Below are 22,500 nucleotides of genomic sequence, written 5' to 3' on the forward strand. Positions count from 1 at the left end.
GGTGAGACGATCCAAGTATCTGAGATGATATACATGTCCTTGGAAAGAGTGATCCAAGTATCCGAGATGATTTACATGTACTTTGAAAGGGAGACGTAGCCAAGATGATTTACATGTACTTGGAAAGAAAGAGACAAGTATCCAAGATCGTTTACATGTATTTGGAAAGACGATCCAAGTATTTGAGATTTACATGCACCTTTTGATTCGTGGTCATAAAACAAATCCACGACTGGCAAATCTTCTTTTCCCTCATTCACCAACATTTTGAATTATCGTTGTTGAACATGTATAAGGGATCATCAATGCAAGAAATTGTAGTATGGTATATAATGAACATTAAGTTATCTATTTTCTGATTTCTCAAAAAATAAAAATTCGAAGTAAATTTACAACTTCTGGCCGTTAAGAACACCATGATCAATAATAGTCCAGTGTCTTCAGACTTCTACTTGTCGAGCTTTATCAATGAAATTTGGCATGCTTCCTTCCCACAACTCAGCTAGCTCCTTCCTCATCCAGGAGACGACAATTACCGGTCCAAGTGTAGAAGGCACCTACATTCACCAAAGTTTACACAAAAATTCATTTAAAACCCGGATACCAGCACACAGAAGGAAAACAGCTTCAAGTGAACACAACATTATGCCTAGCCATCAAACATATCTAATTATCTATCGTTACCAAAAGCAGAGTATACAGGTGCCAAACACTAGAAGTTGGGCAATTAGCCTTCGTAGTTAGAGCAGAAGTCGAAAAAGTAATAATTAACACATTATTAACATTGGAGGAATCGAAAACAGCTTTAAACTTTAAAGTACATTACACTGCCAATGATACAGCCAAAAAGCTCAACAACTGTTATAGAAATGTTACTAATGTACCTCCCGGCATAAAATTTACCAATGAGAAGTCTGGTAACTCTGCTTGCCTGACTTTTTGAGTGTATTCGGCATGCATGGCTAAGCCAATTCCATCAAATACAGTCCCTACCCTAAGTGACTTAGGTTTCACGCATCATACTAATACTAAATGGAAAACCTATCTTTTAAACACCATGTTGTCAAAAGCAAGCTAAGCACAAGTGAGGACTACTACTTCCTTCAAAATTACAACCGGGCATTATCATCTAAGAAGATACCAGTTCGAATAAAATGAAAATAGAATCAATACCAGGTAGAGAAGTGCAGGTTGGGGCGAATGAGTCAAAATGCCAGCTGCTAAAGCAGTAATCAGTCCAATGGCATATCCAGGAAGGGCATACCATATGTATGTGTGTCCCTTTGATGAGTTCAACTCTAAGAGGTTGACTGGATCTCTACTCTTTCGATGATCAAAACAGAGGACTAATGCCAGAAGCATTGCAGGAATTGCCTAAGATAAAATAGGAGCACCATTGTCAGTAAATTTCTTTTAATGCTTCCTCAACAAAGGCATGAGAGGCAACTAAATGAAGCAGGTAACACAGATAAGTAACTGATATTCAAACCAAAAAGGACCAGCAATCTGTAAGTGTATGTGATCACACATGCATTATGTAAATTTCATGGACATTTGATATAAAACACTATAGCCACCAACAGCAAACACAGGTCTTTTGACCACTAGCCTCGTACTCTTGAACTTAATAGCTCTGGTATTGAGCTTTTGTGGTTATCTTTTGATATGTGGTTGTACAGGCACAACATAACCACAACTTCTCCAACCTTCTATGGCAGGCCACTTTGTGGGGCACTCCACCGGGAAAAAAAGAAAGAAAGAAAGAATTGACACAAAAAAAGTGGAACGATTAGACTTGAGACGATGGCATTGCCCAACAGATAAAAAACGGCATGACACAAATTGTGGGTAAAGAAATAGTTTACCAGTATCAGCACTGAACATAAAAGGTTCGTACCATATCACCAAGACCGAGCATCATGAAGTCCGCAGCACTTCTCGCAGAAACAGCTCCACCCAACAAATTCCTAGGAAATATTATTTTCACAGGCAATTCAAGCTTCTTTGTTATCAATTGTAAATCAGGAAAACCTAATCTATCTGCCACCGTGTGAACAGGATTTGATGCTTGTTGGGTAGCCACTGATACCATGACATTGGCACCGAAAATTCTTTCAGAAAAGAAAACCCAAAATATGTCATAAACAAACAAACATGAAAGGAGCATTGCGCACACTTTCACGTTTGGAAGCCGCACATGGCTAACAAATGCAATACAAATGGAAATTCCCAACAGATTGTTCAATACCCAATGCCCAGAAACAAGCCACGCAGCCACTATCATAGAGCAAGTGAACAATAAAAGCCCCTGGATCCGTGTGAAAGACTTTGAACAGCACCTTGAAACAAACGGGTCTGCCAAACCATAATGCGACTTCACATAGGCAACATGAGGGGATAGGCAGAAGAAAAGGGATGAAACAGAAGCAATGGCAGTGAAAGCAGTGAGAAGCTGTGAAACAGAAGAAAAGAGGTAGAACATCAAAAGCAAGCTGCACGAACTCATTATTGGGATCATTAGTGCCTGAGACTTATCCAAGGTAATGGATGCTTCTGACAAGTCACGGTTTCGCTCCATTTCTTTTTCATGATTTAAAGCACGAACTGCTGATGCAAACGTCACAGCTACTGCTGTTACTATAAGGGTGAAGGGAGCAGGCTCCAGCAAATATAGAAGGTTCCATATGGGTTCCATCACTAGATTAGCGTTGCTCTTCAAAATAAATTGTCTAAAACTTATATTTTCACGTACGAAATAAATGAAAGGCTCAAGTCACAAATTACGCAGCCAAAGTAGCATCATTCCTCTAATGAACCTGAGGCTGCAACCTACAAAGCAATGAATAATTTAGCTTAAAATGAGGGAGAGGAAGCCAATGCCATGAATGAAAATACAGAATTTGAAACTTTATTTTGTTCCGCTCATGGGATGTTTTGAAAAATGCATATTAATACAAAGAACAACTCCGGAGTGAAAATGACAGTTACTAGAGAGCGAGAAACCATTGTAGTTTCAGATTTCAAAAATTATCCTCTACTTCAAGGTTTCATCAGATAAGATTAACATACACAAAAGAGGATTGATTTACATTTTGACCAGGGGTTTCCCCTTAGAATTTTATGTAAACACCATTCACCAGCTAATATGGCACCGCTTATCTTTCGAACCTAATGTAATCAGAAAAAGATCGGCCGCATGAAATTTTGAAACTTTACTTCGCAGCCAAAGAAAAATGTCAAAACTACAATACAAACAACCCTCCAAATGCATGAATCAACAAAAAGCGCATGGGTCACATATTACTCTCTTATCTTATTAACAAAAAAACATAGAAGAAATCAAGATAATGGATCTTGATATTCTTAGAAATTAAAATTTTCGTCAATTAACTGAGTCTAATATAACAATTTGACCTGTTAATTAAGTAAATACAAAGAATTCCTAACGTCTCAGCAACCTGAGACCCGACTGCTATATTGATAGCATTCCTCACCAACATAGCGTTAACCCAAGAAGAAGCAAGACATAAGTTAATCAAAACCTTGTAATAAATCAATAATTCCATACACTTTTGAAGATCTGCGATAAGACAAATTGGAGTTCAGAAACTAAAACTTGATAGGAGACCGTAGGATTTCGAGAGGACTAACCTTGGACTCTGCGAGCTTGATCAAATCAAACAAGGTATCTTTGGATCGAGAATGTATAGCGACCAAAGCAAATTACCGGAACTCACAGTATGGACCAGGACTTTGACAATGATTTGATCCTTCTGCGCGATTGGTGGCTTCTGCCTTCTGGTCTGTTTGGGCTTCTGGGGTCCTAGTCCAACCCAAGGGTCAAATTGGTTCTTTCACTTCTTTGTGTAATGGCCCAATAGATCTTGACTTGGGCCCAACAAGAAGGCTATGGTCTTACACAGTTGCACTGTTGCCGTCTTGCGTGCCTGCAGAAATCTCGTTCAGCCCGCACTATTTTGTGCATACAATCCGCGTTTTGAACTTTTGATGAACGAGGCCCAAAAAGAGATGTGAATTTGGTAATGGCTTTAAGCCAACAAAAAAGTTCAATAAATAATAGTAAACTACACAACAGTTCCTTTTTTTCTCTAATTGATAACCACATCATATAAGTTGTCATTTGGATATTCGATATGGGTCTAAGCGCATAAGTTTTTCACCTATCGACATGATAAGTTGAGCTCTACGCGTAGTCATAAGGGTATTACTCTCGTAGGAAATCAATTTTAGACTCTCCCGAGTCCATGTAATTTGGCCTATAAATTTATCGATTAGATTATCACCAAAATGGTACTTCCCTTTCTGCATTCATCATCATAATCAGTCTTTATCCCTTTCATCATTAAAAAATTTTGAAAAAAATAACTAATTATAGTCAAAGTGTTAGCTCAGGAACTGCCATCACTTCTGTTTTAGTTAAATGAAAGCTTAACATGACATGGGTACAGAATGTGACATTAAGGTTCATTTTCGTTGATGGGCTCCACCTCAATAAATCGGAGTTGTCATCCATATATATGTTGTATTTGGTTGTTCAACTAATTTATCTAAGGAAAATAAATATTCCATGCCAATTTCCAAACTTATAATATAAGAAAAGGAACATGCAAATTGTGCAATGATCGCCGGATGAAATGGGTGTTAGTTTGGTAGCCACTATCATATGCCATGTGGTATACTTGTATCTTATCCAGTGGACCAATGCTTATCTCATCCGCGGTTATTTTGATTTTTTTATACGAATTTAACTGACCGATCGATTGGTTATCGGTGATTATTTAGATCGATTAATTGGTCTGTTTGACAATCGATTTGGTTTCTATAATTTTTTAACACTCATGTCCTTCACACATCCCCACACTTATGGGCACTCCCCCACAAAAATCCCACCCCATACAACCATGTAACCAATCATATTATCCGCTTTGAGATTTTGATTCCCATGAATGCATCGAATTGTCTCATGGGTTTGTTCATCCCAAATCCAACAATTAGCCGAAGCCCAACCCACTGAGACTATGAAAATACTCAATTCATTGTAGGGAAATGTGTTTTATCCATATAAACCACTCGGTAGACATTTGTCTAACCGTATGTGGGTTTTATGTCCTTAACAACGCAACTTGGTTAATGGTTGACAAGTGACAACCAAACCAGAGGGAAAAAAAAAGACCTTATCACATCTTTTCATTGCAGCATATGCAACTTGGTTGACAATCTAAACCAGAAACACTAGAGATAACATAGATCAATACTTTACGGAATATCTATCAGCCCACATCGCCCCACCTTCACCACACCAAAGCTTGGTCCCCCTCGGCGAGATTGCGGGCCCCCGTATACCAACTGTAGTCCAGCTCTTTTTCTTGCCCATCTATGAATCTATCTATCTATATAATTGGCTCTCTTGAGTATAAAGACAAAAAACACTCTACTTCCCTCAATCCTTCACCCAAACTCGTCCAATAATATCTTTTTTCCTCTTCAGTCACTTTTCTCGCTCCGTACTCAGATTCCTGTTTTCCTTATTCGAGTCGGAAAGATTTCATCTTTCGCACGTATTCTCTTCAAATGAACTTTCCTATACGGCTATACCAGAAGCAGATAACAAATCGCATTTTCTACGGCGAAGCTTAATCAAAGTCTATTTTATTCAAGTTTCAGTTTACAAAAATCTGGAAGATTCATACTGGTTTCTTCATAATTAGCATTCTCCTTTGTTCACGAAAGGTCGTTTTCTTCTCCGTTTGGCATTATGTTCTGCGATGGAGACGTCAGTGTTGTTTTTTCTATTAATTAAAATTTAATGGCTCACCCTGAATCCGTGTCAGTTCTGTAACCTTCAATTCTACTGCCGTTGTTGTCAAACCCTAAAGAATCGATCGGAGTTCACAGATCTGCTCTCGTTTTACAGATATTCATCTCCGTGAAACGAATACGGAGATGAAGATAATTATGGCGGTAGCAATAGTTTGGCTATCGCGCATGACACGGTGCGCTTATGCAGATGACGACCGGCTTCTGGTTAAGATGACTCTGGTTCGAAAGGCTTCGGCTTTCGGTGCCTGTAAGCTCTGTTTTTATTTTTTTTTTGAACTTATTCAATTTTTGAAAATTCAAAGGGAAAGTTTGTTTGTTTTGTGTTTTTTTCTTATTGTTTTTGGATTTGTGTATAGTTTGCTTGGATGGAAGTTTACCTGCTTATCATCTGCACAGAGGATTCGGTGCTGGAGCAAGCAACTGGCTTTTGCAATTTGAGGTAATTATGAGCTCTTTTTTTTTTTTTTTTTCCCTGTCTGGTTAAGGAATAGAAACTGAAAAGCGAGACCAATAGCGGACAAAAGTTGGCTGAATTAGTATCCAATGAAAAATTGCCACGTATGCTGTACAGGATAAAGAATTTTTTTTTTTTAAATATACAAACGAGTATACGACAAATAATTGTTTTGCTAGTTGGACTTGGATCTTGAGTGTCGAAGTGGTCAAGTGGCCAGGTCCGACACCTTTAGAATCTCGGCGCTTTGTATCCGGCCAAGCACTCCAAACTATTATTATCACTTTCAAGTCAAAGACCAGCACATCTTTGCTTTTGTTGGCCGTTCTCATTGGTTTTTAATTTCAAAAAATATGTTGGTTATACGAGAGTTATGTCAATCGAATGTGAAATAAATTAGTCTTGACAGTCCGCCATTGCGTTGGTGGCCTTTCATTGGTTTACATTTTACAATTTTTGACCTCGATTGTTATTTAGTTGAATTAAAAAGTGGAATATTATGTTGCATAAAGAATAAATTAGTTAATGCCAGCTCTAAAATAATCTTTAAGTTTCGAAATGAATGGAGGAGTAATGAGCAAGTCAGTTCAATTATTTGGTGGGTCCAATTATTGACATAAACTCAAACATCATTTTCCCTTCCATCATTGTTTTTCTTAATAAGCAATCAATCATGAACATGATTATAGGGAGGTGGTTGGTGCAATGATATAGAATCATGCAGGGAGAGAGCCAATACCCGGCGCGGATCTACTTTATACATGTCCAAGATGGAAGTTTTCTCTGGAATCCTAAGCAACAATGCCTCTCGAAATCCAGGTACATCTTCCAATTGATTTTAAAAACTTAGATGCCAACAACCCTAAGTCGAAGTAGTTAGATATATACTCAAATTGAGTTAGTAGCCAAATTTGAGATTTCACTCACTTAAAAAAAAAACTTATTTCATTGTCATTTTATTTCTCAAAATCTCATGTAGGGGTGACAAAATCCTGTTCGGTTTGGATGACCGAATTTGTCCGATTCGAATTAAACCAAGTTTGGACATCAGTTATATGTCCAAAATCAGGGTCCAAACACAATTTTTTTTTATCCGGTTTAAAACTGAGTCCGGGTCCAAACACATAAATTTCGTCCGATTTACTTGTCCGGACCCAAACCCAGATTTTATTGTCCGATTTATTTGTTTGGATTTAAACCAATCTGAGTTTAGTAAATTAAATACGTCCGAAATTCAATTCGATTTAGGGATAAGATGTGTAAATATTTCATAAAAACGTGTTGTTTGATCCAAAACCGTTCAAGAACCGATTTTTTTTTTACCATCCCTAATCCCATTCCAAGTAGTCTCATGGATGTCCATGTTCTCCTCGCATTCTTTATCTTCTCTTCACGTGATTAGTTTTTGACGGCAAGGGGACAGCTACTTATGTACCCGAATGTGGGGCACTGAAAATTGTCTTCTTTTCTATCGGATTTCTTAAGGATCGTAGTTGTGGAATGTTGACACTTGACACGTTGATGGGCCGAATGATACAAGGTTAATGGGCCCAGACTTCCTTGTTTTCCATTCCAGTATTTCTCAGTTTCTCTTCAGGCCCATTTTCACATGGCCGCCTTTAAGGCCCAACAATCTCTTGGTAATTAATATCCGTCTAAATCAGAAACGACATAACGGTGTTAACTGTTAACTTCATTCTTCCAGTCATCGACCTTGATTTTTGTTTTTCCATGTCGATCGCAACGAATTGTGATCGTTATTGATGAATCAGATTTCTACAATTGGAACCGGGTGAAGCTTAGATATTGCGATGGCGCTTCGTTTGCTGGGAACTCCAATTATGACAATGGGGTAACTTTCTGACCTAGCTTTCATTTTCCTTTGATAATGCCGTTGCTCATTCTGTATGTAACCCTGTAGAGCTTGACTCAAAATTCATAGATTTTGTGCTTTAAAGGGTAAAAAGAGAGCTTAATAGGCTAAATTAACTGATTTGTTCATGTATATTTTTGCAAATTTGGAACAGACATCAGTACTTTATTTCAGAGGGCAAAAGATTTGGGAAGCAATCATTCATGACCTTCTACCCAAAGGGTTGGGGAGTGCACGCAAGGTAAAACCAGTTCCGTGTAAATTTTCTAACAACACCTAATTAATAGTCTTGTGATGTTGCAATGGAAGAAGATTAATGTGATGTTTAAGGATTGAGACAGTTTTATGTTGAATATGATATGCATTTCATCTATTCTCAGGCTTTGCTTTCAGGTTGCTCAGCTGGCGGTTTAGCAACCTTTCTGCATTGCGACAACTTTGCAAGGATTTTGCCTGCAAATACTATTGTGAAATGCTTGAGTGATGCTGGATTTTTCATGGATGAGTATGCTTCTAGCTTTTTCTCGTGTGGAATATGGTTGGCTTATTTGGTTCTTCAACTCTCACAAGTTTCGCTTTTTACAGAATAGACATAACTTTTAACCATACAATGAGGTCATTTTACAAAGAACTTGTTCAACTACAGGTATACCATTCTATCATCCTCTTACATATGCTTCTCATCTGTTACCCCCAGGGGCGGATCTAGGAAATGGATTTAGGGGGGGACTTGGTTAGTAGTGCATGTATGAATTTATGAGAGGGGAGCCGAAGGTTGACGGGGTTCGGGGGCAAATTTTTAGGGCATTTAATGAAAAGTGACCGAGAATAAGTAAATATCTATATAGTCCTTAAATTAAGTAAATATCTATATAGTACTTCAATTAAGCTATGCTAAACAATTTTTCATTGAATTGAAATCATCTATCATCATGTATGAGTGTGTAGCAATCAATATTTGTTCACTTGTATGAGTATGAGTGCATATCAATCAATAATTATTATTTTTAAATTAACCATACCTATTGTAAAACTATTAGAAAAATATAAATAAGTGGATATAATTTGAAATTTGGTTATTTAGTAGTATATATCGTATTTTTTTTAAAAATGTGAGGGTGGGCTCTAGGCTAAGCATAGATTCGCCCCTGGTTACCACCTTTAATTGCTTGGACTCCACCATATTGACATTCTGACATGTAGAGTCCATTCAAGCTTTTTTGCTTTTGAGTTATGATTCCGGCATACCCTGTCTGTGCATATAATCTGAGATGGAAAAAAACTTAAGTGCTTCATTATGAACACTGTAGGAAGCATAACAAACCTAGATTATTTGGTAATCAAGTCAAAAGTTTAGCATTCTCTGTTGTAGGGAGGTCAATATGTAAAGAACCAGCAAAGGAGAGATAGCTACTTATCACATATTTAAATGCACCAAAAGCTGAGCAAAGAAAATCATCATTAGTGCATAAGTTGGCAACAGAATGCTTATTTGTTGGGCATAATGTATGATTGGACATTCATGGTTTCCATTGCCTTTGACTTACGATATCGCTTCTCTCATATATAATCTCATAATGGTCCTAATGTTATTCCTATACTGTATCAAGTTTTTATTCTAGTACATAAAGTTGATTTTTAACATATGTCTTCCTTCTGAGTGTGAAATATTTCTTTGCATTAATTTCTTTGGTTAGAGTGGAGGAAATGAGTTCTCCTTTTAATCAGAACCTGGAGTCCAATCAAAACTTAAAATTATAAACTGAAGATGCATTGTTAAATACTTCATTCAAATTGTATGATGGTTCCTTATATGTAAGCCTAAATTCTTCACTGCATGTTTCTCTGCCATTATTTTTTCTAAATCCATAAATGTCATATTCACATTTGCAATATCTGACAGGGGATAGAACAGAATCTAAATGACAATTGCACCAGTTCCCTTTTTCAAGAGCTGGTATGTATGATTTTCTCACGGCTCCTGCACATTTGACTCGTACTTATGTGATATCCTCCTGCTTCTACCTTTCCACAATTATCACATTATTTTACTTTTGTGCAGTGCATCTTTCCACAATATGCGTTGAAATATATCAAAACTCCATTTTTCATCTTGAACTCAGCTTATGATGTTTACCAAGTAAACTACTCCGACTCCAGAAATTTGAAATTACATACCATCTTTGTAATCATGTTAATGCATTGGCAAGAAATTTACTAGTTTTACTATAATTTACAGTTTCACAACATATTGGTGCCAACTAAAGCTGATCCACCAGGACTTTGGAGCCGATGCAAGCGTAATCCAGCTGCATGTAACCCTAACCAGATCACGATATTGCAAGGTTGGAGTTCTTTAGTGTTGATTCCCCTTCGGGAAAGAGGACTTAGAAACTTATAACTCCAAATGTTGGATTGTTGATCCTGATATATTTTTGTCATTAATATGATAGTTCTCTCTCAAACCCATTGCATGAGTTCGGAAACTTTATTTACAATGCCTTTTCTGTTGTTAACTGTCTTTCATCAGGTTTCAGGCGTGACATGCTTGCGGCTTTAAGATGGTTCCTCTATTTTTCGAGGAGAGGGGGCATGTACATTAATTCGTGCTTTGCTCATTGCCAAAGTGAGTCACAAGACACATGGTTTGCAGATGATTCCCCAAGAATGCATAACAAGGTACTTGAATATGATTCTTTGCCACTTTCTGTGATGACGGAGAGCGCTGGAGAGATCATGTTTTGGCATGTATAACTAATGAAACAATTTTGAACATTTGAAAAAGTGTTTTAAGTGATTTATCTATATCTAACGGCTGAGACTGCGGTTTTACAGACCATTGCAGAAGCAGTTGGAGATTGGTACTTCAGCAGAAGGATATCTAAGACAGTCGACTGTCCATATCCGTGCGATACTACATGCCATAATCTCATACCATAGGCTCAGGTTTGTGATGCATTTTGGATTTTATCAGTGACGAAGAAACTGCAGAAACGCAATATTCTTGTTTAATGGAAGAAAATCTTGCAGGTTCTGTAGGAGATTCAGAGATATTGGACTTAAGAACTAAGTTTTACAAGTCTTTTCCATTGATGAAGCATTTGGAGCTGTTGGAATATAATCATCAGCAGAAAGGATGTCAAACGGATTCGTAAATCTATATATCGGTGCTTTAGCAAAAGAAATTATAGATGAATTTGAAGTTTTGTCATATTAGTCATCAATTGATCAATAAAATCCATTGATTCTTTATTTTTAAAATTTTTCTTTGCCAAGACTAGCTTCTGGGGTAAAGTACCTCCTGAATTGTAATCCACTAAACTCTTGGGCCGCTGCTGGGCCGGCTCAGGCCCGAATTACATCTCTATGTTAACGGATAAAAAGGGTCCTGGATGTCATTTTATTTGTATCTATGGGCAAACTCGGTAACTAATGCCGAACGAGGATCGTCACGCAAATCATATTCTCGGTTCTCCAACGGTCATAAAGTGCACCGTTCCCCGCGTCAGTCCCACGCCGTCTCACTACACTCCATCGCCTCGACTCATCATTCCTAAAAAGTTATACAGAGGAAAATCGAGAAGACCGAGAGAGTGGACCAGTGGAAGTCATTATAGTGATATGAGTAGAATTACGGCAATGCCTAGCTCTTCCTTCGACACTGTTTCCGGTGGTGGTAACGTTTCTGACGACAATGACGCTCTCGGTAATTTCAAGCTGAACGAATCGACTTTCTTGGTTTCTTTAATGCAGAAGAAGGAGATCGGTGCTGATCGCTTCATCGAGGCTCAGCCGGAGTTCGATGGTCGAGGAGTTGTTATTGCCATCTTCGGTATTCATTAATCAACCTTTCTATCTCCCTCCCTTTGCGAAAGAAAATTAAATTTAAGGTGTTTAGATTGTTTTATGCTTGTGTTTTGTCTGTTTGGTTTTGGCGGGAGAGTCAAGCCAGTGAAAGGAAATTTAGGTTATGTCCTTATTGGCGCTTTTTGCGTCAATGCACATGATAAGGTTGCCTTGCTGATCGTACAGAAGATGACAAGATCGAACGAGTCTTAAACTCCAAATTGCCACAAAAGAAAAAGAAAATGGAAGAAACTTGAATTTAACCTACAAAACAAGTAACTATATTAGAGTTCTTGTTTCCGTGGATATATTAGATTATTTTCACGGATTTGTTCCTCATGGACTCAGCAACTAAGCCTTAACCCAAGTCATTGAGTCTCATGAAAAGACCTAGTTAATTGTAAGAGGTGGGCTTTCCCCATATAAATTACTCGGTTGGGTAAGTTGGGACTTTATGTTCATAACACTCCCTGCACAACTATATTATCCGCTTTGGATTTCGGTTTCCGTGGATACATCGGATTATCCTCATGGATTTGTTTCTCAACGCCAGAAGTGCTTTTGATTCTGTTTTTCCATCTCAATGCTACTTTAATATCCTGATAACGCAGGAAAGGGAAGGCCACTCTCTTGTTTTTTTGACTGCATCAAATCTGTCATCTTGAGATACATTCTATATTCGTTTTGCTTACTACTCAATGAGTAATTGTATGGTATGTACTGTTATTATCTGTATTCCTTAAGTTGCTTGTTACAAATTTTCTGTTTTAGAAACACCCCAAAGTGGATGAGGTGAGTTTGAAAAGAATCCGTGAAGATCTCCAGAACAGAATTGACATGTTACGGAAGCATGCTGATGTGAGCCCTGTGTTTTAACTTACTTTTTTTTCTTTCCTTTGGTTCTTCTGTTCTCTCCCGAGAGTGATGCTGTTTCAAAATTTTAGAGCTATGATGACAAAGGTCCTGTCATAGATGCTGTCGTCTGGTACGATGGAGAAGTATGGAGAGTTGCTCTTGACACACACAGTCTTGAGGATGACCTTGAATGTGGGAAACTTGCTAATTTTGTGCCCCTGCCAAATTATAGGTGTGGAGTTGCTATTGACTTGCTGATGTGGTTGAATTTGTTTTTCTCCACTCATGTTTTGACTAGTAGATCATGTTAATGTTGTTAACCATTTGCATCTATGCTTGAATCTTTGGAAGATTGTGGTACATTATTTAGTTCATCCATATTTGTGAAGCTTCATTATTTGTATTCATCATAAAAAGAACGGGTAAGGCCCTGGATTGGGTTGCATACCTTGTCTAACTATAGGAAATTAACTTATGCTTGATCAACTCAAAGTTTTTGCCCCCCACAAATCCATATATGTTCAATTAAATGGTGAGTATTCGCAAACATCACGTGTTCCAGTTTAGTGCTTGATATATAATGCTCATTATGATGGATGTAACAGAGCATGCATTCACCATGTGCTTATTTCTCTTTTATATGTGTGATGGATATTATTTTTGGTTAAGATAAAACTTGTGGATGACTTTGTTTACTGTACTTGCAGGATAGAACGGAAGTTTGGCATGTTTAGCAAGTTAGATGCATGTACGTTTGCTGTTAATGTGTATGATGGGGGAAATGTCTATTGTGACAGATTGCTCACCTCATGGGACCCACGTTACTGGAATTGCTGCTGCTTTCCATCCAAAGGTTCCATCATTTGAGTTACTAAGTTTTGAATATCGTCCATTCTTTCAACTGTAAAGTTTCAACTATTAACTTTGGTGATTATAAGGAACCACTGTTGAATGGAGTGGCACCTGGAGCTCAATTAATATCGTGCAAGATTGAAGACTCACGATTGGGTTCAATGGAAACAGGTACTGGCTTGACACGGGCATTGATAGCTGCAGTGGAGTGATGACTAATTTGTCTAAAATGATATCCACCTGAGACACAATGCATGGGACGAACATATGGAATGTGGTTTTTTACCTCCCAGACTGCATTCTTATTATAAGATAATTCCTCTTGTCGGAGCCAAAACTTACTTAAAATCTTGTATGGATTTCCTTGATACTATGCACATTATATGCTATCTGTTACATTTAAATGATGTTCCTCATTTTTCTTGTGGCAGCAGAAGTGTGATTTCATCAACTTGAGTTATGCGGAACCTACTTTACTGCCAGATTATGGCCGCTTTGTTGACCTTGTTAATGAGATTATTTTTGAAACCTTGATGTTCCTTCTGCACTTTTTATATGGCATATAAGGTCTTTGATGCACTCTAATATGCTCAATTGTTACAATTGATTTTATCTCAGGCGGTGAATAAGTACAGGATTGTATTTGTGAGTAGTGCTGGAAATAGTGGACCAGCATTAAGCACTGTTGGTGCACCTGGTGGTACCACTTCCAGCATTATTGATGTTGGTGCTTATGTCTCTCCAGCAAGGGCTCGAATACACTTGGTATATAGGCTTGCTTTTGCTGAATCTTGAGACATGAGTTTCTACTCCATGTTTGTTTCAGTTGCATCTAATTATGTGTTATGGGTTGGAACAGGATGCAGGTCCAGCCGAGGTCCCACAGCTGATGGAGATCTTGGAGTCCTCTGTAAGTGCTCCTGGTGGTGCAATTGCTCCTGTCCCTACATGGACTCTTCAATGGTGCATGCTCATGAATGGAACATCAATGGCATCTCCATCTGCTTGTGGGGGAATTGCTTTACTGATTAGTGCAATGAAGGTTCAATTCTTGCTTGTTTTGAAAATCTTGTCCGTCCTTACCACATAATAGCCATCACTATATTCATCTGACCAAGCCTCCTCTGAAAAAAAATTCTGCACAGGCTGAGAGAATTTCTGTGAGCCCATATTCTGTAAGGAAAGCTCTTGAGAATACCTCTGTTCCGGTATCTGGAAACGGGCTCATGCAACTTGACAAGTTAGATACTGTGCCTTAGTGTCTTATTCCTTAGTGATTGGAAAAACTGTATTGAACTTCTGAATTTAACTTGTCTGAAAAGTTGACTGCATGACAGGGCATATGAATATATAAAGCAATCCCGGAATGTTCCATGTGTTTGGTATCAAATAAAGATCACTCAATCTGGAAAACCATGTAAGTTCTTGTTGTTAAATGCTGTTGAATTTGTGCAAGTGTCCTCTTGTTAGCGGTAAGATCTGGATGTTGGTACAAGGATCTTGGAACAATGCGTCCCCTAATACTTTTACCCAAAAAGCTACTGGGAGTCTGGGCCCCATTTGTGAGGCAGCCTAGATTTTCTGACTCCACAAGTGATGTGATGGGAGTATCCGTATACTTACGTCAGTGCTTGAGGATTTTAATTGAGTTGGGTATATCTTAATGAAGGAAATATCAAAATGCATTGTTGTTATGAGATTATCTTCTTGATTGCAGCTCCTACATCATGAGGCATCTATTTAAGGGAGGCTAGTTCCTGCAAAAGGTCTACTGAGGTAAGCTATGTGTGAATTTTCGTACTTTTTAGGTGAATCGAAGTTTTTTATGTATCACTTGTCATTTTTCTTAATGTCTCATTTTAGTTTTTGATCACGTTGATAAAAGATAATTGTTTTGCCGTCGTCATTTGATATTGCCTAATTTCTTTTGAATATCTTCTTTGATATGTTCATTTTGGATGAAAGTCTTGTGTCATTTTCCCAGGCAATTGCATTTCCTAGTCTCATGTTTATTTTCCTAGTTTATGTATTTTTATTTTATTTTATACTATTCTCCCTCTGCATTAGATCCTCAACGGACAGAGTCTTCCATTTTGCTGCTAGCTCTGATGCCTGAATAATCTTCTGATTGAATTTTAAATGCCACATATTTTCTGTTTGTGAGAGCTCTAAAAAGAATCTTTGATGCGCCCATAATGTTTTCTTTTCTTTTCTTTGCTGTTTTATGTTTTATTGGAAAGTGTGGTTGCCTGGTGATGTATGTCTGCAAAATGGTGCATGGCTTGGTTGGTTTCGAGTATTTCACCTGGACTCTCACAACATGCTTCTGCCTTTCTGATATTGTGGGATTCTTTATAATGAGGAGAAGTGCAGTAATTCTGCTGCATATTGTTAGTACTGTGAAATATATTATATATGTTCCAAGATATCGTAATCATCTAGAGTATGGTAATTTGTTGCTGACACTAATTAATTGAAGCAGTTACATATGTAGTAGTGTTTCTGAGGAAGTTTTAGAGCAGAACAATTTCTTGCATTGCTCTAGGAATTTGATAATTGCATTGATATGTTTATTGAAATGCTAGCATACTTGTAGTATAGAAGATGCTTTTACTGTAATAATATTTTTTTCGATGTTCATATTTAATGGCATCTCTTGTACATTTCTAACAGTGGACAGTGCAAGTTGAACCAAAATTTCATGAAGGTGCTAGCAATTTAGAGGACCTGGTTCCCTTTGAGGAGTATGTTGAGTTGCATTCTACTGAAAAGGCTGTTGTGAGGACTCCTGAGCATCTCTTCCTTACTCATAATGGACGTAGTTTCAAGTTAGTTATTATTCCCTCTGCTGTGCCTACTATTCTATTATATACAAATTTTCAGATTATTTATTGGACCTCTTATTGGCTATGCGGCTTTCCAATTTTGTTTCTTTCCATTTATGGAGCTGATAAAGTGGTCACTGTTCTATCATCTATGTTGATCACAGTGCTAGACATGGTCACTAGTTTGGTCTGGTATGCTTGATGAATCTAATGTTGACGTGCTTTTGTATTTTTGCTCTACATTGTTGGAGCGCTCTGCATGTGCTAGAAAAATTCAAGCTTGGCTCATTTCCTTGATTAATATAGAGTCCGAGCAAAGCTTCTTCAAACTTTAAAAATTTTGGCTTGAGTTCAGCATATTTATTAGACTAGTTCAGCTTCTTATTAAAACTAGTTCAGTTAAATCTGCATCGCTATGTAAAATTTTTTAGTCTTAACACTATTGTAATATATGAAGCAAACATAAGATACAGATTATAAAACTAGTATGATATTTGAAGTGTAGATAAACTATACTAATAATATTACTATGATAAACATAAATAATATGGAAATCTACTTTTACATGTATGTAAACAACTTTCGTGCACAAGACTCCTGCAATGGAGTGGGGTCAGGGATAGGCAGGATGTACGCAGACCTTACCCCACATAATATGTGGCCAAGAATTGAACCTGTGAGTTCTAGGTTTATAATGAAATACTTTCGAATCTAATGATCTGAGTCTTACAATGCTTGGGTGCAGCTGGGTTAATGAAAAAGCTACAAAATCAGGTATCTGTCAGCTCATTTATCAAACAAAGTGAGCATTGAGTTGAGCCCTTGATAGATCGTTCATGAGCAGCGTAAGAGCAGCCTTGTTCATTTGCACCTATAAGCGGATGCAAAGTGCCCTTATAATATTACTTTCAATTATTTGATCTTTTATATTTCTCTCTCTGTTATCTTTTTCCACAATATTGTATTTCGGCAACATTTGTAAGAACATTGATAAGGCCTTCGTTTGCCTTGGTTTGTGTCTCAAGATTTGACAGTGTCTGTTTATAAAGTTGCTAATACATGATCTTAGTTTGCCATTCAAAAAAACACATAATCTTGGTGACTAATTTCTTTGTTAATAAGGTTGCCCCTTTGGTTGACGTGGTCATTTTGCCATCTTTCAGTGTAGTGGTACCCAGCTTTGTGATGGCCTGCACTATTATGAGATCTATGGAATTGATTGCAAGGCACCATGGCATGGTCCACTTTTTAGAGTTCCAGCTACTATTACAAAGGCTATGGCTGTAGAAAATCGGCCTCCAGTTATTTTATTTTCGAGGATGTCATTTCTACCAGGTCATTCTTTTTGTTGCATCCAATGACAGTTAAAATAATGATTTTTTTACCTCTCCACTAGTCGGTTTTCTACTTCCTGGAATTTGTGCTCTGTCAGACGTTAGTATGGTGCAGCATAGTGCTTAAATCCCAACACATTTTACAATAAGTATTTCTTATTTCTCGTAAGTAGCAAGGCAATTGAACCACAATCTTTAATGACCCATCAGAATGGTTAATAACTGATTACTGTATTATTTCATGGACATGCGCCCCGAATAGGTCACATAGAAAGGAGATATATTGATGTGCCACTTGGTGCTAAATGGGTAGGGAGCAACAATGCTAACATTGGGGTTTGATACAACTCGTCGATTTTTTGTGACACAGTTCAGGTACAGCATGCAATAATTTGATTAGATTGTCTAGTCCTGTTGTGACATGATTGCAATGTGCAGATATGTCCTTTGCGGAGGCCTATCAAGTGGGATTTAACATTTTCTTCTCCTGCTGCCAAAAGCTTTTCCTTTCCTGTGGTGGGCGGGCAGACAATGGAGTTAACTATTTCTCAGTTTTGGTCAAGTGGCCTAGGAAGTCACGAAACAACTATTGTAGATTATGAGGTAAGAATGCTTACATCAACTTTGGAAATTTTCTTTTGTTGGTTTATTTCAGTTTCCTCATCTCTAGAGAAAATATTGAATTTGTGGTCAATTTTTAGAATTTTCCTTAAATTTTAATAATTCCATGAGCACTAACCTTAATTTGCCATTTTTCCCTGTATGGAATGACATGACTTCCATTTGCTGGGAATACCTTTTAACTGGATTTATTTAAATTATTAGATTGTATTTCATGGGATCAATGTCAACAAAGAAGAAGTACTGCTTGATGGAAGTGAAGCACCTATCAGAATTGATGCTGAGGCGCTACTGGCATCAGAGAAACTTTCCCCCTCTGCTCTGCTAAATAAGGTAAAGTATCTTGTAAAAGTATTGGTGAGCAGCCCTGACTTTTTAATCAACTTTATCTTATCCTCTGTTAGTGCGGCACTTTTTGACTATTTTCAATTTTCAGATTAGAGTTCCATATCGTCCTGTTGACGCTAACTGACCACTCTTGCAACAAATCGTGACAAACTACCTTCTGGAAAACAGATACTTGCACTCACATTAATGTATGTTTTGTTATGCGTTACTTATTTTGCTGCTTTAATTTGTTTCATTTGAAGAGGTAAGTTAACTTTGTTGATTTGTAAAGTTAACTGTATTGAGGTGATCTTTGTTTCTACTTGTTAGAATGGAGAGGCTAAAGAATGCCGTTTGCTCTACTCTAAAAGTCAAGTAAGCAGTGTGTTTTCTCCCAACTTTACTCATTACCAGGATCAATGTCCGAGTTACTTTTATATTTCACCAAATAAATATAGTGCTGAGATTTCCTGCTGTACTGCATTGGACAATCGCATCACACATTTTATGGAGGTGCTCACATATGCTAGAAAGAAAGGATTTTAAATGGAAATTTACTTGCACTTGTGAACACAATTTTGTAGGTCGTAGATGCAGCAAATGAGATTGTTGATAGTATTGACAGAGATGAGCTCGCTAAGTTTCTTGCCATTAAAAGTGATCCAGAAGATGAGGAGGCCGAGGTTTGTATTTTTTCCATGATCCCTTTCTCTCCAATATTTGACCTTACTTTCTTTTGAACTTGGAACTGCAGTGTTTTTTGAATTTTGTTATGATGATATCTGCTCTCTTCTTTGGTTCCCTCCCCCTGCTTCTAGTTTTCTGCTGGTATATGCTTGCTTTCTACATTTTTGTTGCATGTGAGACTAATTTTAAATTCGAGTTGTGGTAGTCTCACGAGACTACGAATTTGCTATCATGTTTGGAGTCGACTAACATGTACCTTTGTTGTGTCTTCTGTAGAAAACTAAGAAAAAGATGGAGACCATTAGGGTTCAGTTGGCAGAGGCATTGTACCAAAAAGGACTAGCACTGGCTGAGATTGAAACTTTAAAGGTTGGCGTGGTGATTTCCCTTGGTTGTCTTAAGTTTATCTCAATATTGACGTGGAAGACAAAGGGGATGTGTTTGTCACAAGCCTTTGCTAAGATTTCATGGCAGTATCATTGGAATTTGCATATAATGTATTTGCAATAGAAAAATAAGATTACCTCATGATCGGAAGCAGCATTTTAGATGCATGGAGAGTTAGTATTGTCAACTAGCATGCACAAGGCCGGCCACATACAGTGGAGGCCGAAAATATATCTAAGATGTGTGAACCGTCTCCCGAAGTTGCGGTGAAGCTACTTTACCATCAGTCCTTATCAAGAAATTTAAATGTATTTGTCTATATTTTTGTGGACATTGATAACTTCCTTAGCATTTATGTTTGGCAAATCACAGATAACATTTCTCTTCTTCTTCTTATTTATTTATTTATTTTTATTTTTTTTTCGTTTTCTTACCTGTGCACATTGCCATATGCTTCGTCCTTACGTGTGCATTTCTTTGACCCTAGAGTTATTGTTGCAGGAAATTTGTGTTTAACAGGTCTCTGTCACTGGTTCACTTTCTGTTGATTTTGTTACTCATTTTTCCATGAGCTGAGACTACAAAATTGAGCATGATGTCCTTGATGATGTTTATTTGGCCATCTTTTTATCCGATCAGGGTGATAAATCTTCAATGGTGGATGCAACTGAAGGCACAGAAGTCATGGACAAGACTGATAAATCAGCACATGACACTGTCAGGGTGGATGTGTTTTGAGGAAAATTTCTATGAGCTGAGGAAATGGGTTGATATAAAGTCCTCTAAATATGGTATGCTCTTAGTGCTACGCGAGAGACGGCGTGGTAGAATTGGGACTGCATTAAAGGTGTGTTTCTTTTATCTCCCTTGCCCAACTATATTAGTCTTGGAATCATTATCAACTTCGTTGTCCCAACTCCCAAGCATTTCTCTTTTTCCTTTTCTTTCTCCTCTATTTCTCTGAAACTCTACCATGAACATATAAATTTGGGTATTTTGTAATGAATGCTCATATCATTGTGCAACTCTTTGGTTATTTATATTCAGTTTTGCACTTCGTTCATTATTGCTTGGAAAAAAGATTTCCAATAATAAACAATGTCGAAATGGTACTTGTTATACTTAATAAAACAACACTCTTTAAACTTCGATCTACTGGCGCAGGTGTTGAATGACATGCTTCAAGATGATAGGGAACCTCCCAAAAGGAAGCTCTATGAATTGAAAATCCGTTATCTTGAGTATATTGGGTGGAATCATTTGGCGCTGTATGAGAGGCAGTGGATGTATGTCTGATTCCCTGCTAGCTTACCTCTTTTTTAGGTCCATCTACGTCACAACGGTAGATGCTAAATCCGTGAAGCTGATTCGCTGCAGGGCATCGAGGTATTGAATACTCAGGCTTGGCATGAGAAACATAAAATTTGACAATTTGGGGCCTTTGATTTTTTTGTTTCCTACATTTTCGGGCTTCTAAAACTTACTGGAATTTGGTAATGACATAAGCAATATCACGTCAAATGTTAAAACTAAAATGGTGAAGGTAAAGGAAAAAAAGAGAATTTATTTACGAATAAGCTACTGCATTAATTCATATTAGGCTTTGAATTCATGATGTTAGTTAACTGTCATTTACGAAGCAAAATGAGAACTTTGTGCAAGATTGCAAGAGTACTGGTTAATTTACACATTGGATCGCTTGGGTTGGGATGTTCAAGAATCCATCCATATATTTGGGTCTTTGTGCCACTGGCCACTCATAATCTCATCTTTTCACTGATTAGCTCACGTGTTCGTTCTTGTGTTATTGTCACAGATTTGTGTGAAGCTGAGTATTGCTGTGATGGAGGAGGAGGTTCAATCTGAACTTCAAATTGAGTATGAACTTGAATTTGAAATTTGATAAATTTTTGATATACATCATATCCAACTGTTAAAAATTAACAAGTGACAGAAAACCCACCTTTTGCATACTGTCTTCATTTGGTTTACTTACTGATGATGAACAGCCGTTTGATGTCTTATAGATTGAGAGATGACAAGCGCACCAACTCAGACTAGTGGTCGCGCTCAAATGATCAAGTTGTTTAATTGGTTCAAGGGCTTTTTCATGCAGTTTTAGAATCACTTCTTCAACCTCAATTCTCAAGCTATTATAGACTTGCATTTCATCATGCCGTGGAGAGATCGGTAAGTATTTAGCAAATATGAGCACGGTTTTAATCCTAGTTTTTTTTTTTTGGATTATTGCAAAGACCTCTCATTACATACAGTAAGCAAATAAGTCTATTCTACTGAAGCTTAAGGCTTTGCTTGGATTGGAAATTGAAAAGTCAAGTAGAGTTAAAAGGAATGAGAGTTGCATGAAGGGGAGTTGTGGGAGGGGATTATCTTTACTGACTTTTACTCGAGTAGAAGGCAGAGAGAGCTAATGAGAGTTACGAAGGCTCAATTTAGTTGGATAAAAGGCCGAGGGGATTATCCCTATTGACCGGTCTTTACTTCCTAAATTCCAAAATATCTCCCAGCTCTAATTTGTTTCCTTGTAAAATTTATGCCTACGTTTCGATATCAAAGCCTCTGAATTAATGGCAAACA

General features: G+C 37.5%; 2 protein-coding genes and 1 pseudogene across 3 annotated transcripts; 2 read left to right on the forward strand and 1 right to left on the reverse strand.

Annotated features, from left to right (window-relative positions):
• Positions 1-304: 304 nt before the first annotated feature.
• LOC120003973 (signal peptide peptidase-like 1) lies at positions 305-3,721 on the reverse strand. The gene is made up of 4 exons (XM_038853151.1): positions 3,652-3,721; positions 1,898-2,829; positions 1,174-1,374; positions 305-557 (listed from the first exon to the last, which is right to left on the reverse strand). Exons 2-4 carry the CDS (start codon positions 2,693-2,695, stop codon positions 441-443), a joined length of 1,116 nt encoding a protein of 371 aa, XP_038709079.1. The 5' UTR covers positions 2,696-2,829; positions 3,652-3,721; the 3' UTR covers positions 305-440.
• A 1,702-nt stretch (positions 3,722-5,423) lies between these two features.
• Positions 5,424-11,429, forward strand: LOC120003987 (pectin acetylesterase 9-like). Of its 2 annotated transcripts, XM_038853173.1 has the most exons (14): positions 5,424-5,751; positions 5,936-6,088; positions 6,198-6,280; positions 6,985-7,114; positions 8,068-8,147; positions 8,323-8,409; positions 8,549-8,673; positions 8,754-8,814; positions 10,072-10,125; positions 10,231-10,308; positions 10,408-10,513; positions 10,699-10,847; positions 11,004-11,114; positions 11,199-11,429. In XM_038853173.1, the coding sequence occupies exons 2-13, from the start codon at positions 5,965-5,967 to the stop codon at positions 11,106-11,108; spliced, it is 1,182 nt and encodes a 393-aa protein (XP_038709101.1). In that variant the 5' UTR covers positions 5,424-5,751; positions 5,936-5,964; the 3' UTR covers positions 11,109-11,114; positions 11,199-11,429. The 2 variants fall into 2 exon arrangements, with proteins under 2 accessions (XP_038709101.1, XP_038709102.1); XM_038853174.1 differs by having other exon boundaries at positions 5,426-6,088; positions 7,020-7,114.
• Positions 11,430-11,589: 160 nt separating this feature from the next.
• LOC120004176 lies at positions 11,590-22,298 on the forward strand (annotated as a pseudogene).
• The last annotated feature ends 202 nt before the right edge of the window (positions 22,299-22,500 follow it).

This window comes from Tripterygium wilfordii, chromosome 8, assembly GCF_013401445.1.
Source record: "Tripterygium wilfordii isolate XIE 37 chromosome 8, ASM1340144v1, whole genome shotgun sequence".
NCBI classification, from domain to species: domain Eukaryota; kingdom Viridiplantae; phylum Streptophyta; class Magnoliopsida; order Celastrales; family Celastraceae; genus Tripterygium; species Tripterygium wilfordii.